Source organism: Erythrolamprus reginae, chromosome 1, assembly GCF_031021105.1.
Source record: "Erythrolamprus reginae isolate rEryReg1 chromosome 1, rEryReg1.hap1, whole genome shotgun sequence".
NCBI classification, from domain to species: Eukaryota; Metazoa; Chordata; class Lepidosauria; order Squamata; family Dipsadidae; genus Erythrolamprus; species Erythrolamprus reginae.
Genome location: NC_091950.1, coordinates 19286268 through 19302949, shown reverse-complemented (window position 1 = coordinate 19302949; position 16682 = coordinate 19286268). Strand labels below are relative to the sequence as shown.

At 43.3% G+C, this 16682-nt stretch overlaps 1 protein-coding gene across 1 annotated transcript in view; it reads left to right on the top strand.

Annotated features, from left to right (window-relative positions):
• TM6SF2 (transmembrane 6 superfamily member 2) overlaps nt 1-16682 on the top strand; it is a 42385-nt gene that overhangs the window by 6485 nt on the left and 19218 nt on the right. Inside the window, exons 2-4 of the mRNA XM_070746287.1 lie at nt 7952-8049; nt 11712-11809; nt 15157-15260. Of these exons, the coding sequence (XP_070602388.1) occupies nt 7952-8049; nt 11712-11809; nt 15157-15260 (300 nt within the window). The remainder of the gene's footprint in view (nt 1-7951; nt 8050-11711; nt 11810-15156; nt 15261-16682) is intronic.

Genomic DNA, 16682 nt, shown 5'->3' with positions numbered 1-16682 from the left:
TTCATCTGAAGCTATAGAAGATAAGGAAGATTGAATGCCTTGGCTGTGTGCCAAGCCCTCCTCTGCTGAGTCACTCCCACCTTCTTCTTCCTCCGAGGAAACTAAACTCTGATCTGATTCTGTCGGCAATAACACAGGCCTGTGACATGTTGAATTTTCCCCTGCATCCACCTCCCCATTCCCTGGGGCAGGAGCTGGGCCAGAGCCAATCACAACAAAAATTAGGACTCAAAACTTTGCAGGTTATGAAGTCACTCACTGCAATCCTTAAAACATATGATATTCTCCCCTTCTTTAAAATTAAACAAAAGGGGGGGGGAGCACTTTTGAAGTGTCCGTATTAAAATGCTACCCCTGCATTAAATCCTACTCTGGATGGGTGCCTGGGCTTGCATTAAACCATGGAACCTCAACCTTAGCAATTTGAAGATCTGAGGACCCAGATTGTTGGGGGCAAATATTTTGACTCTGTAAACCACTTAGAAAGGGCTGTAAAGCACTATGCCGCAGTGTATACCAGTAAGTCTAAATGCTATTGTATATTGTTATTTGTTTATTTATTTATTGTTAGAGTTGAAAGGGACCATGTAGGTCATCAAGTCCAACCCCCTGCCTGAGCAGGAATCCTAAAGCACCCCAGCCAGGTGGCAGTCCAATCTCCTCCTGAAAGTGTCCAGAGTTGGGGAGTTCACAACCTCCACAGGCAGGTTGTTCCACCGGTTGATCGCTCTGACCGTCAGGAAGTTCTTCCTTACTTCTAGGTTGAATCTCTCCTTGGTCAGCTTCCAGCCGTTGTTCCTCGCCCGGCCCTCTGGTGCTCTGGAGAATAGCGTGATCCCCTCCTCTCTGTGGCAACCCCTCGTATACCTGTATACAGCTATCATGCCCCCTCTGGCCCTCCTTTTCTCAAGGCTATCCATGCCCAGTTCCCTCAATCTCTCTTCATAAGTCTTGGTTTCCAGTCCCTTAGTCATCTTGGTTGCTCTTTTCTGCACCTTCTCCAGAGTTTCAGTGTCTCTTTTGAGGTGTGGTGACCAGAACTGGATGCAGTACTCCAGATGTGGTCTGACCAGAGTGTAGTAGAGTGGTATTAATACTTCCCTTGTCTTGGAGTGTATCCCCCTGTTGATGCAGCTTAGGATGGCATTGCCTTTTTTGGCCGCTGCTGCTGGGACTTCAACTCCCAGAATTCCCCAACCAGCATGCTTAAAAAGCCACTACCAACCAATTTAATTCTACACTTCCCTTTGAATTTTCCATAGAAGGAAGCATTCTTGGAGAGATGAGTCTTGGTAGTCCATGGTAGCCCAAAACCCAACATTCCAAGTTTCTAGTCCATAAAGTCACTCAATCCATCAGCATTTCTACTGTCTTGATCGACAAGGCTTTATTTATTTATTTTATCTCAGAACGGAACGCTATCTCTCCCCCTCTTCAAGGAAGGGATCATCAGCGCTCAGCCCATCCCAGCTTCTGTACACAAACTGGGGGGAAGAAGCACCATATTAAAGTTTGTTTTGGGCAGCTAAATATTTGGGGGCCGACAGGAGCCGCACGGGTGACCACAAGCTGCGAACCGGCTTAACCTGGCGGGATGTCACCCATATGGGTTGGAGCCGGTGACTCAGCTGCCCTTTGGACCCAATTCTGACACAACTTGCAAGCCGACGCCGGGTCCTGCGAGTTTTATAGAGACTGTTTTCTCTGAACTCAGGAAGGAGGTGCTGGTGAGCTACATAGACTTGAAATTCTTGGTTTAGACAACTTACAACTCCGTCGTCTCCATTCCGACTTAATTATAGTTCATGAAATCATATATCAAAATGTCCTACCTGTTAACAACTACTTCACCTTCAACCGCAATAACACATGAGCACAAAACCGATTTAAACTAAATGTCAACCGCTCCAAACTTGACTGCAAAAAATACGACTTCGGCAACAGAGTCATCAATGCCTGGAATGCACTACCTGATTCTGTGGTTTCTACTCCTAACCCCAAAACCTTTAACCTTAGACTATCTACAATTGACCTCTTCGGACTTCCGTGTTTTTGCGATGCTGCGATTTCGCTGAGGCTTTCCTCTCTGGGAAACCCCACCTCCAGACTTCCGTTGCCAGCAGAGCACCCATTTTTGCGATCCTGGGATTCCCCTCCTGGGATTTCCCTACAGCCTCGCAAAAACGCGGAAGTCCGGAAGTGGGGTTTCTCATGGAGGGGAGCCTCAGGGGAATCCCAGGATCGCAAAAACGGGTGCTTCACTTGCAACGGAAGTCCGGAGGCGGGGCATCCCAGCGGTGGTGGCGGATTCGTAAGGCGAAAAAAGTTCGTAAGAAGAGGCAAAAAAATTCAAAACCCCGGGTTCGTATCTCGAAAAGTTTGTATGACGAGGGGTTCGTATGATGAGGTACCACTGTATTTCCTTCAGAGACAAAAGCTTTTTGGAGCGGCAGCTCACAAAATTTGATGTCTTTTAAGAAAAAATAATTAATCCGTAAAAGATGGTATCAGATTCTTGCTTAATTTTGGCTATCATAAATAGCATAGCTCTCCTCCTACGATGCCTCCATTAAATAGTAATTGCGCAGTGAAGGGAAAAAAAATGTTACCATAATTAAAATGAACTAAACATAGCCCAAAGTTAATTAACAGATGAAACATCCGTGGGATAAATAATATCTGTTATAAAATTAATGCATTTATTAAGCTTTTCATTACATCTTAGGACGTAGAGCAATATAACGCAAGTGCATAAAGCAACATAGTGTGTCTTCTTATTTTTAGATCATAAAGACTTTTAAAAGGCAGCTCAATTTTATGTATTAGACTCAGCAGTTGAATTTTTTGCAGAGGGTTTTTGAAAAGGTGTTCCAAGGCTACAAGGATCTAACACAGCAAAGTAGAGGGACCTGTCATTTTTCAAATTCTGGTTATCAAGAAAGAGTCTTTCAGGGAGTCTTTCCTTGCAGGGAGAAATTTCTCAGATGTTCAGCCTTCAACATCTGGTCAAAACAGCCTTTCCCTAAGATTTTTAATATCTTTGACTGTGTTGACTTCTGGCGACTACCTGAACTGGTCCTTGTGTAGGCAAGGTTTCAAGGATGCTTTGCAATTACCTCCTTCAACAACAAATGTTCTTTCTGCACCAACTCAGGAAGCTCAAACTGCCCAAGGAGCTGCTGATACAGTTCTACAGAGGAATCATTGAGTCTGTCATCTGCACCTCTATCACTGTCTGGTTTGGTTCTGCAACCCAACAAGACGGACACAGACTTAGAGGAGAATCAGAATAGAATAGAACAGAACAGAACAGAATAGAATAGAATAGAATAGAATTTTATTGGCCAAGTGTGATTGGACACACAAGGAATTTGTCTTGGTGCATATGCTCTCAGTATACATAAAATAAAATATACATTTGTCAAGAATCATGTGGTACAACACTTAATGATTGTCATAGGGGTCAAATAAGCAATGAAGAAACTAATCAATATTAATAAAGATCTTGGGATACAAGCAACAAGTTACAGTCATACGGTCCTAAGTGGGAGGAAAAGGATGATAGGAATGATGAGAAAAACTAGTAGAATAGAAGTGCAGATTTAGTAAAAGGTCTGACAATGTTGAGGGAATTATTTGTTTAGCAGAGTGATAGCGTTCGGGGAAAAAACTATTCTTGTGTCTAGTTGTCTTGGTGTGCAGTGCTCTGTAGCGACGTTTTGAGGGTAGGAGTTGAAACAGTTTGTGTCCAGGATGCGAGGGGTCAGTAAATATTTTCCCTGCCCTCTTTTTGACTGGTGCAGTATACAGGTCCTCAATGGAAGGCAGGTTGGCAGCAATTGTTTTTTCTGCAGTTCTGGTTCTCCTCTGAAGTCTGTGTCTGTCTTGTTGGGTTGCAGCACCAAACCAGACAGTGATAGAGGTGCAGATGACAGATTCAATGATTCTTCTGTAGAACTATATCAGCAACTCCTTGGGCAGTTTGAGCTTCCTGAGCTGGCGCAGAAAGAACAATAGCTGCTAACCTGCCTTCCATTGAGGACCTGTATACTGCACAAGTCCAAAAGAGGGCAGGGAAAATATTTACTGACCCCTTGCATCGTGGACATGAACTGTTTCAACTCCTACACTCAAAATGATGCAATAGAGCACTGCACATCAAGACAACTAGACACAAGTTTAGTTTTTCCCCGAATGCCATCCCTCTGCTAAACAAATAATTCCCTCATCACTGTCAAATTATTCACTAAGGCTGCACTTCTATTTCTACTAGTTTTTTTCTCATCATTCCTATCATCCTTTTCCTCCCACTTAGGACTGTATGACTATAACTTGTTGCTTGTAATCTAAGATCTTTATTAATATTGATTGTTTCTTCGTTGCCTATTTGACCCCTGTGACAGTCATTAAGTGTTGTACCACATGATTCTTGACAAATGTATCTTTTTCTTTTATGTACGCTGAGAGCATCTGCACCAAGACACATTTCTTGTGTGTCCAATCACATTTGGCCAATGAAGAATTCTATTCTATTCTATTCTATTCTATTCTATTCTTTTCTATTCTATTCTTTTCTTTTCTTTTCTATTCTTTTCTATTCTTTTCTATTCTTTTCTATTCTATTCTATTCTACTCTACTCTACTCTACTCTACTCTACTAAGTGTTCCCTTTATTTTGTTTGAGCAGTGTATTTGTGAAGATCAATTAAAAATCAATGAAAAATATGCTTCCCCCCCCCTCCAATGCTCGCAGAGAACAGAAAAACCCAACACAAAAAGAGAAAGCTGTCTTATGCTTAGCTAAATGCTGAGCTGGCTGGCTCAGCATTTGCCTGCTTAAATGCAGCTGAGCTTTGAGTCCATCTAAAAAAAAGGAAAAAAGGAAATACTACTACCACAGGGTTGGGAGGCAGCCCTGCGTTTCTCCCTGTCATGTCTTCTTTCGCCTCTTCAGCTGTAACTATTGGTCTGAAGACCCCATGCAGCTCTGCAGATACTAAGCGGCCTTTTCCTGACCTCAATAAACTTCCGGGCTCCCTGCGTGAATCCCGGGCTTGGATCTGCATTGCAGTTCGACACCAGGCACCAGCTGTTTTCTGCAGCGCCACTCAGAACTCGGTGCATTGGCTGCTGTTGGCATAAATCGGCCCAGCAGTTTGCATTCCTGGGAATTCCTTTCTGGTTTGGGGCAGTCAGGATAGGGGAGTGGGTGGTGGTGGTAGTGGAAGTATTGGTGGATCCAAACCACATTTATGAACTTAATAAACAAATTCTCGCAGCCAACCCACACTCAGTAAAAGACCTTGGAATACTAATATCAAATGACCTAAGTGCTAAAGCCCACTGCAACAATATCGCCAAGAAGGCTTCCAGAGTTGTTAACCTGATCCTACGTAGCTTCTGCTCTGGCAATCTCTCGCTACTGACTAGAGCCTACAAAACCTATGCCAGACCCATTATCGAATACAGCTCATCTGTCTGGAACCCACACCACATCTCAGACATCAACACTCTCGAAAACGTCCAAAGATATTTCACCAGAAGAGCCCTTCACTCCTCCACTCGAAACAGAATATCCTACGAAAATAGACTAACAATCCTGGATCTTGAAAGCTTAGAACTGCGACGCCTAAAACACGATCTAAGTATTGCCCACAAGATCATATGCTGCAACATCCTTCCGGTCAACGACTACTTCAGCTTCAACAGCAACAACACAAGAGCACGCAACAGATTCAAACTTAACATCAACCGCTCCAAACTTGACTGTAAAAAATATGACTTTAACAATCGACTTGTCGAAGCGTGGAACTCATTGCCAAACTCAGTGGTGTCAGCCCCCAGCCCCCAACATTTCTCCCTAAGACTCTCCACGATTGACCTCTCCAGGTTCCTAAGAGGCCAGTAAGGGGCGTATATAAGTGCACTGATGTGCCTATCGTCCCCTGTCCAATCTTCTTTCCTTATCTCATATCTCATACATTTTCTCTCCTTTCCTCCTACTTCTCTTCTTTCTTACTTTCTATCATTATATATATTACTTAATGTCTATTCTCTTTCATATGTATTGTATATTGGACAAAGAATAAATAATAATAATAATATAATATATGCATAAGCTGGGGCAGGTCGAACATTCTGGGCATTTCACTGGGGAACAATTTGTAACACAATTTCTGTTCATTTTTCAGCTTTTTTATTTATTTATTTATTTTATTTATTTATTTTGTCCAATGCACAATGAGGGTTTTAGTGGGTATATATCTATATACACATAGTAAAATACATGATGAAGGTAATAGAGGAGATACTCATAGTAAAATATATCTAAGAAAGAATAGAAAAGAAGATATAGGAATAGAACATATCAATGAAAGAATAGAAGAAGAGATATAGGAATAGAAGAAAGGTATAGGAGATATAGTGGAGCAATAGGACAGGGGACAGAAGGCACTCTAGTGCACTTGTACTCGCCCCTTACTGACCTCTTAGGAATCTGGATAGGTCAACCGTAGATAATCTAAGGGTAAAGTGTTGAGGGTTTGGGATGACACTATGGAGTCCGGTAATGAGTTCCATGCTTCGACAACTCAGTTACTGAAGTCATATTTTTTACAGTCAAGTTTGGAGCGGTTAATATTAAGTTTAAATCTGTTGTGTGCTCTTGTGTTGTTGTGGTTGAAGCTGAAGTAGTTAATTGCTGGTTTCAAATCTGCTGTAGTTAGTTTCCTTCTACCGCGTCAAGTTTTTTCTCTACACCTTATATATATAATATACACTGCTCAAAAGAAATAAAAAGGGAACACTTAATGCAATATAACTCCAAGTAAATCAAACTTCTATGAAATCAAACTGTCTACTTAGGAAGCAACACTGATTGACAATACAATGCACATTCAACTTTGTACAGAACAAAGTATTCAATGAGAATATTTCATTCATTCAGATCTAAGATGTGTTCTTTGAGTGTTCCCTTTATTTTTTTGAGCAGTATAGTTAATTAGGCAAGATGAGCATCAAATTGCATTTTTTACATAGCCATCTTGCTAACTTCCCTGAAAATCTTGGTGCAGTCAGTGATGAGCAAGGTGAGCGATTCCAGCAAGATTTGAAGGTCATGGAGACACCGTATCAAGGTAGATGGGATGTACATATGATGGCTGACTATTGTGTATGATATTGGACTGTGCAACTACTATCGTTTTTGCCTATCTGTATACAGTGATCCCTCTATTATCGCGAGGGTTCCGTTCCAAGACCCCTCGCGATAATCGATTTTTCGCGATGTAGGGTTGCGGAAGTAAAAACACCATCTGCGCATGCGCGCCCTTTTTTCTATGGCCGCGCATGCGTAGATGGTGGAGTTTGCGTTCCCCGCCGCCCACGCAAAGGGGAAACCCCGATTTGGCTCCTCGCTGCTGCTGCGCTACCGAGCAGATCAGCTGCTGGGCGGCCGAAGGAACCTTCCCTGGGTCTTCCCCCTCTTGCTGGCGGGCGGGCGAGCGGCGGGCATCAGCGAGGAGCCGGGGTTTCCCCTTTGCGTGGGCAGCCGGGAAGACCCAGGTTGGGGGTTCGGGGGGTTGCTGGGAAGCCCCCCAGGCCGGCTGCGACCTTTTAAAACAGCCGCGCCGCTTCCCAGCTGACTCCCGAAGCCAAACCCGGAAGTGGTTTTTTTTTTAATTAATATTTTTTTAAAAATCGCGATATAGCGTTTCGCGAAGATCGAGATCGCGAAACTCGAGGGATCACTGTATAATAATAATATTGTTCTATTTTGTACTAAGACCGACTAACCCTCATTGCTACATTAACTCTACTTAAAGTTTGTTGAAGGTTTATTATATTACCTCGACATTCTAACATGGAGAACCTCAAATAGTGTTCCCAGTGGTGGCTTTTTAATTAACGACTTTAACATTTGAACTCTGTGCTTGTTCCTTCCTCCCTACAGCCCTCTGGTGATTGCGGTACTTGGAATTATTATTCTGTTGCCTTTGTTTGTTCTGATTTATCTCCCAAACCGCTCCTACGAGGATCCTCTTTTATATGGTACGTACATTTTTCCCTTTTATTTCTCTGCTTCCTCGTGCGTGACGCTTTTCTTCGCCTCTCAATCCCATCTTGGATGGTTGAGCCTTTGACCAGGAGGGACAAATGGAAATAATTGCTGACTTCCTGATTACCTCCCAGAATCATCAGCATCCCTCAACCTTGGCAGCTTGACCATGTGTGGACTTCAGTTCCCAGAATTCCCCAGCCAAGCATGCTGGCTGGGGAATGCTGGGAGTTGAAGTTCACACACATCGTCAAGCTATGGAGATTGAGAAACACTGGATGAGATTCAATTCAATTTATTAGATTTGTATGCCGCCCCTCTCCGAAGCCTCGGGGCGGCTCACAACAACAATAAAAACAGTATAACAATGGAACAAATCTAATAATAAAATTACATTAAAAAACCCCAACAATTTAAAAACCATACAGCACATACATACCAAACAGAAAATATAAGAAAGCCTGGGGGAGATGTCTTAATTCCCCCATGCCTGGCGATATAGGTGGGTCTTGAGTAACTTGCGAAAGACAAGGAGGGTGGGGGCTGTTCTAATCTCCAGGGGGAGTTGATTCCAGAGGGCTGGTGCCGCCACAGAGAAGGCTCTTCCCCTGGGGCCCGCAAAACGACATTGTTTGGTCGACGGGACCCGGAGGAGGCCCACTCTGTGGGACCTAATCGGTCACTGGGATTCGTGCGACAGAAGGCGGTCTCGGAGATATTCTGGTCCAATGCCATGAAGGGCTTTAAAGGTCATTACCAACACTTTGAATTGTGACCAGAAACCGATTGGTACCCAGTGCAGGCCACGGAGTGTTGTAGAAACGTGGGCGAATCTAGGAAGCCCCACAATAGCTCTCGCGGCTGCATTCTGCACGATCTGAAGTTTCCGAACACTTTTCAAAGGTAGCCCAATGTAGAGAGCATTGCAGTAATCGAACCTCGAGGTGATAAGGGCATGAGCGACTGTGAGCAATGACTCCCTGTCCAAATAGGGCCGCAACTGGTGCACCAGGCGAACCAGGAGATCACCGAATAGAAAAGCGTGGTTGAAATATTTTTACATTAAATCCAGTGATGGGCTCCTACGGGTATGATCAGGTACGCAGTACTGGTAGGTGCCTGCCGATGACATCACTTCCTGGGGACACCATCTTTAAAAAAAAAAAGTTCTTTTTTTTCCCCTTCTGGGCTCTGGGTATGTTTTTTCTATAGCAGTAAATGAGGTTGAATGTGTATAATTTTAGAAGAGCTATGCTTTTGTTTGTGTGTGTGTGTGTATACACATACGGTTTATATAGTAGATAATGTATATTTTTGTGTGCCTGAGTATATGTATGTACACATATGGCATATATACATAGAATTAAATAGTATATTTTGGATGTTCAGTAATAGTAAATAGAAAGGGAAATTGTCTCTCTTTGAGGTGAGGAGAGGCCAGGCATCCTAACCCTAACCCTAGACGTGAGTGACGTCAAGTTGGCCACCTTTAAGCCAGTCACATGACCTTTAAGCCACCCCTGGTCACATGTTCGTCAAGCCACTCCCACCTAGTCAGATGGCCAGCAAACTACTCCCACAAAATAAGCCACACCCACAGTGTGGTAGTAAAACATTTTGTGGTCCTTCACTGATTAAATCACACCGGTTTAGAAGTTTTTGCTCCGTGGTTTTTGCATAAATAAGGCCCCTGAATGTAGCGGAGCAGATTGTGATTATACTAAGCAAATATGCATCTGCCAAATATCAGGAGATGATTTATTTGGCTGCATGCTGTCCACTGCTAACATTTTTAGACACAGTAAACATACCGATCTTTCCTCGTCTCCCACCATAGTCACAGTGAAGACAAGCGCTACATACGCTTCATCATATTTCCTCGTCTTAGCTTTTGGGAGACTTATGTTTGTCTCATGATCTCCGTCTCTCTCCTCCCTTCTTTTCATGCCTGTTAAATATTCTTCCATGGTGTCTCTTGAGAGTTTGTGATATGCAGTTCGTATCTCCTACTCTGGGCTGTGTGCTATTGTTCGGTGCAAAAAAAACCCTACTCCCTGCGGCAAAAAAAACACATTCCCCAGGATCACGTGCCCCCACTCCCCTGTCGGCATCCGTCCCAGAGGGGCCTACCCCACTATTGTCCAAAAGGTTGGGGCCCACTCCCTTAAGAAGAATGGTTGACTGTACCTGTATCTAATCGACAAAAGCTTTTTACTAAAGTCTTCCACCAAGAGTGGAGCGATTAGAGCTCCTTCTGTGTTATATGTTTTGTGAGGGGTTTTTGTATGTATGTCTTGTTTGGTTTTTTAAAAATAAAAAACACTGCACGAATCCCAGCGACCGGTTAGATCTCACAGAGTGGGCCTTCTCCGGGTCCCATCAACAAAACAATGCCGTTTGGCGGGCCCCAGGGGAAGAGCCTTCTCTGTGGCGGCCCCGGCCCTCTGGACCTAACTCCCCCCGGAGATTAGAATTGCCCCCACCCTCCTCGCCTTTTGTAAGCTCCTTAAAACCCACCTCTGCCGTCAGGCATGGGGGAACTGAGATATTCTTTCCTCCTAGGCCCTTACAATTTATGCATGGTATGTTTGTTTGTATGTATGTTTGGTTTTATAAATAAGGATTTTTTAATTGTTTTAGTATTAGTTTTAGTATTGGATTTACATGATGTTTTGTACTATTGTTGTTAGCTGCCCGAGTCTACGGAGAGGGGCGGCATACAAATCCAATAAATAAAATAAATAAAATAAATAATGTTTTATTAAAAAAAGAAGAAGAATGATTCCGTAAAATGACAGTTAATGAATTTGTTTAAGGCAGTGATTTTCAACCTTTTTTGAGCCACGGCACATTTTTTACATTTACAAAATCCTCTGGCACACCACCAACCAAAATGACACAAAATGACACTCTAAAACAGTACATATTATACATATAGTTAATAATATAGTTTCTAAATGTATTTATACTTACTTAGTGTGAAACCTGGGCCTGTTTCGATGAACACAAAAGGGATATCCTGGCAGGAATGGTAGTTTGGGGACCCATGTTTAATTTCCCCACGGCACACCTGACCTTGTCTCACGGCACACTAGTGTGCCATGGCACACTGGTTGAAAAACACTGGTTTAAGGAATATAATGGTCTCGGCTTCAAGAATCCAAAAGCCTGTGAAAACACACACACCGCTATAAGTATTATTATTATTTTTATTATTTATTAGATTTGTATGCCGCCCCTCTCCAAAGACTTGGAGCGGCTCACAACAACAGTATACAATACAAATCCAGTGATTAAAAACAAAACAATTAAAACCCTTGATATAAAAACAATCATACATCCCAAACAAACCATACATAAAACAGGACGGCCGAGGGGAATCAATTTCCCCATGCCTGGCGGCAGAGGTAGGTTTTTAGGAGTTTGCGAAAGGCAAGGCAGGTGGGGGCAGTCCTAATTTCTGGGGGGAGGTGATTCCAGAGGGCCGGGGCCGCCACAGAGAAGGCTCTTCTCCTGGGTCCTGCCAGACGGCATTGTTTCGTCGATGGGACCCTGAGAAGGCCAACTCTGTGGGACCTAATCGATCGCTAGGATTCGTGCGGCAGAAGGCGGTCCTGAAGGTATGTCCACTTACTGTCTCTTTATCTTCCGCTAGTGTTCATGGTCCTTTGCTTCATCGCTGGGCACGATGCTGTCATCGCTTTGGAGAAAGACGGCTACACCAGCAGCTTTGCAGATGTCTACATCAGAGAGGTTTGTTTGCCTGTGCTTTTGGAAGTTAAGGGAAACCCAATTATTAAATGCTGTGTCTGCAGCCTGCCTCGAGAAGCTGAAAGGGGGGAGGGAGAAGAGGCAAGCTTTGATTGTGCATGGCCGTTTTGAGTTTTTTTGATCACTTTTAGGGGCTAATTGGTCTTTTGGGAGATGTCAATTAATAGGAAGGGGAGTTAGGAGAAAATTAGTTTCCCTGATCTTCCCCAGATCAGCAATGCGATCAAAAAAATCAACTGAATTTTAGCCGCTGTGCCTTCTTTCAGATATTTTTTAAATCCTCCAATTGTACAAGGGTTATCTGGAGAATAAGGTTACAAGGCACATAGCTCTTGCAGGGAATGTTCACAAGGGAAGTTGGTATTACTATTGTGTAACAGGAAGGCGGCAGAACAGAACGAGCAGGGCCAGTGGTCAGTAGATCATCAACTGGCATTGTGGTAAAGGTTAGAGATGAGCGTCCTCATTCCGTTTCCCTCCAAGTGTGAAGTGTGTGCTGTAATACGCTACCTGGATGCTAAGGGCATGAACGCTGCTGCGATGGATGCCCAGGATTTTTCTCACCAATTGCTGATTTTGAATTACAGTGGTACCTCATCTTACGAATGCCTCTTCTAATGAACTTTTCAAGATACGAACCCAGTGTTTAAGATTTTTTTGCCTCTTCTTCCAAACTATTTTCACCTTACGAACCCAAGCAGCTGCTGCTGGGATGAAGGGGTTTCTTTCCCCCCCCTTTTTTGAAGAAAGAAAAGGGAGGGGCTGCTTGGAGTAGGAAACATTTTGCAGAGAACAACATGCTTGCAAAGGAACTGAAAGGGTGTCTTTTTAAGAAAGAAAAGGGAGGGGCTGCTTGGAGTAGGAAACATTTTGCAGAGAACAACATGCTTGCAAAGGAACTGAAAGGGTGTCTTTTTAAGAAAGAAAAGGGAGGGGCTGCTTGGAGTAGGAAACATTTTGCAGAGAACAACATGCTTGCAAAGGAACTGAAAGGGTGTCTTTTTAAGAAAGAAAAGGGAGGGGCTGCTTGGAGTAGGAAACATTTTGCAGAGAACAACATGCTTGCAAAGGAACTGAAAGGGTGTCTTTTTAAGAAAGAAAAGGGAGGAGGGAGGGGCAGCTTGGGGGAGGAAAATTTTTGTAGAGAACAACATGCTTGCAAAGGAACTGAAAGGGTGTCTTTTTAAGAAAGAAAAGGGAGGAGGGAGGGGCTGCTTGGAGTAGGAAACATTTTGCAGAGAACAACATGCTTGCAAAGGAACTGAAAGGGTGTCTTTTTAAGAAAGAAAAGGGAGGAGGGAGGGGCAGCTTGGGGGAGGAAATTTTTTGTAGAGAACAACATGCTTGCAAAGGAACTGAAAGGGTGTCTTTTTAAGAAAGAAAAGGGAGGAGGGAGGGGCAGCTTGGGGGAGGAAAAATTTTGTAGAGAACAACGGTGCTTGCAAAGAACGGTGTCTTTTGAAGAAAGAAAAGGGAGGGGCGCCCCCCTTGCCTTTCTTCCTTCCCACTCACCCTTTAGCCTAGCCTTGCTTCTTCCACCCGCCCCCTTTAGCTGCTCCTCCCTGCCCTCTGTTCGCCTCCCTTCTAAAGTTTGGGATTTTCCTGAAGGATTTGCACGCATTATTTGCTTTTACATTGAGTCCTTACGAACTTTTCACCTTACGAACCTCCTCCTGGAACCAATTAAGTTCCTATGATGAGGTACCACTGTATTTGGCTGAAGGAGAATGATATAGTGGCACTGCATTGATTGACATTTGCTCTCTGGAGTGTGGTGATAAGCCCAGGTTTCATCTCTTGTCACTATATTGTTTGTTTGTTTGTTTGTTTGTTTGATTGTTTGTTTGTTTGATTGATTGATTGATTGATTCGTATGCCGCCCCTCTCCATAGACTCGGGGCGGCTTACAACAATAATAAAACAGTATATAATAAACAAATCTAATATTTAAAAAGTATCTAAAAATCCATTAATTTGAGAAAAGCCTCACCTTCAATTTCAAAATGGTCAAGAAATTCTCGGGCGGCACTGACTCTGTCGATTTTGTGTGTTTCAATAAGTATCTTGAGCACCCATCACAGCAGCATTCATGCCCTTAGCATTCAGGTAGTGTATTACAGCTCACACTTTGCACTGTACATAAGAACATAAGAACCTAAGAAGAGCCATGCTGAATCAGGCCAAAGCCCATTGAGTCCAGCATTCTGCCCACCAATTGTCCATGGGGATCTTGAGCAGAAATAGAAGGCAAGACCCTCCCTTTCCCCTGATCCCCAACATTTTTTAAATTTATTTATTTATTTATACATTCATTCATTCATTCATTCAATTTTTATGCCGCCCTTAGACTCAGGGCAGCTTACAACATGTTAGCAATAACACTTTTTAACAGAGCTAGACTATTGCCCCCACAATCCGGGTCCTCATTTTACCCACCTCGGAAGGATGGAAGGCTGAGTCAACCTTGAGCTGGTGATGAGATTTGAACCGCTGACCTTCAGATCTACAGTCAGCTTCAGTGGCCTGCAGTACAGCACTCTACCTGCTGCGCCACCCCGGCTCATTTTACCCTTAGACTATCCACGGTTGACCTCTCCAGATTCCTAAGAGGTCAGTAAGGGGCATACATAAGTGCACTAGATTGCCTTCTGTCCCCTGTCCTATAGTCTCTCATATCTCATGTTTCTTCTCTACTATATCCTCTATAACATTCCTTGTGTATTATTGTGTATTGGACAAAATAAATAAATAAAATAAAATAAATGGTACTCAAGGGAATCCTGCCTGCCTCAAGCAACATAGAGGCAGCACATGGACATCCACTTCAATATCCACCAAGACACTTGGCATCCATGAATCTGTCTAATCCTGCCTTGAAGCTATCAAGGCTGACAGCTGTCACAACCTCTTCTGGAAGTGAATTCCATAAACCAAGAAATATTTCTCTTGATTTGTCCTCACTTTCTTACCTATGAGCTTTAGGGAGTGCCCCCTCGTCATAATATTGTGTGATAGAGAAGATAATTTTTCTCTATCCACCTTTTCTATCCCATGCATGATTTTATACACTTCGATCAAGTCACCCCTTAAACGCCGTCTTTCAAGGCTGAAGAGACCAAGGTGTTGCAACCTGGTTTCCTAAGGGAGGGGCTCCATTCCCTTGATCATTCTTGTTGCCCTTTTTTGCACCTTTTCCAGTTCCATTATATCCTTCTTGAGGTGCGGTGACAAGAACTGTACACAGTACTCCAAGGGTGGTCTCACCATCTGTACCTCAAGGTGATTTTTTTTTTCTGATGATGTTCCTTGTTTTCTCCTCTGGGTCGCAGGTTGAGCCTTATCTGGGCACAGCATATGGCATTATGATCTCCTACTGGCACGCGGCGGTGAACTTTGCCATGTATCTCCTCATGATTGCAGCCATTGTTCAAAGGTGAGTCCGAGTCTCAACTCTTGGAGATAGACCAGATCGAGCAGGAGATAACTCTACTTAATGAACTCCATCTGTATAGTCTGCAGGACAGAAGGAAAAGGGGGGGACATGATCGAAACATTTAAATATGTTAAAGGGTTAAATAAGGTCTAGGAGGGAAGTGTTTTTAATAGGAAAGTGAACACAAGAACAAGGGGACACAATCTGAGGTTAGTTGGGGAAAGATCAGAAGTAACGTGAGAGAATATTATTTTACTGAAAGAGTAGTAGATCCTTGGAACAAACTTCCAGCAGACGTGGTTGGTAAATCCACAGTAACTGAATTTAAACATGCCTGGGATAAACACAGATCCATCCTAAGATAAAATACAGGACATAGTATAAGGGCAGACTAGATGGACCATGAGGTCTTTTTCTGCCGTCAGTCTTCTATGTTTCTATGTTTCTAACTAGGACTCTACTATATTTTATTAGGATCGTGATGGTGAACCTATAGCCATATCAGAGGGCACGTGAGACTTGTGTCAGCTCCAGCACCATGTGCACACTGATTTTCAGCCTTGGGAAAGGCCGTTTCGCCCTCCGGATGCTTCAGGGAAACTTCCGTGAAACCCCGGAGGCAAAAAAAAAAAAAATCACCCAATGAACAAACCGGAAGTTTGGAAAAGCACACTTCCGGTTTGCCGTTCTGCTGTTTTTGGCACTCTGGAGGGTTCAGGGAGGCTTCCTGAAGCCTCGGAGTGCGAAAAACAGCACAATGGGTAAACTGGAAGTGCATTTTCCTGAACTTCCGGTTTGCCTGTTGTGCTGTTTTTTGCACTCCGGAGCTTCAGGAAGCCTCCCTGAACCCTCCAGAGTGCAAAATAACAGCAGAACGGCAAACTGGAAGTGTGTTTTCCCGAACTTCCAGTTTGCCTATTTAGGCATTTTTTTCACAAACCAGGCTTTAATAACACCTGTGTGCATTTGCGGGGGGCAGTATGGTGTGTGTGTGCCTGTGTATGTGTGTGTGGGGAAGGGGTATGGACACGTGGACACATACTAGCATACCCACACACACCCTTTTGGCACGTGGACCCAAAAAGATTTACCATAACTGTTATAGGGTACGATAGCTATGGAGAGCAAGGGAGGGGACTTTGAGGAAAACATGCAAGAACTATAACCTGGGTGAAGGGCGATAAAACATATTTTAAGTCCGGAGAAACAAAGTAATTTGTGAGGTGGCTCAAGCAAACATCTCCTTGACCCACTGAAGTATAAAAGGGAGGGTATTATTATTATTATTATTATTATTATTATTATTATTATTAATTAGATTTGTATGCTGCCCCTCTCCGCAGACTCTGGGCAGCTCACAGCAATAACAAAAACAATGTAAGACAAATCTAATAATTAAAAATCACCAAAAAAAAACCCTTA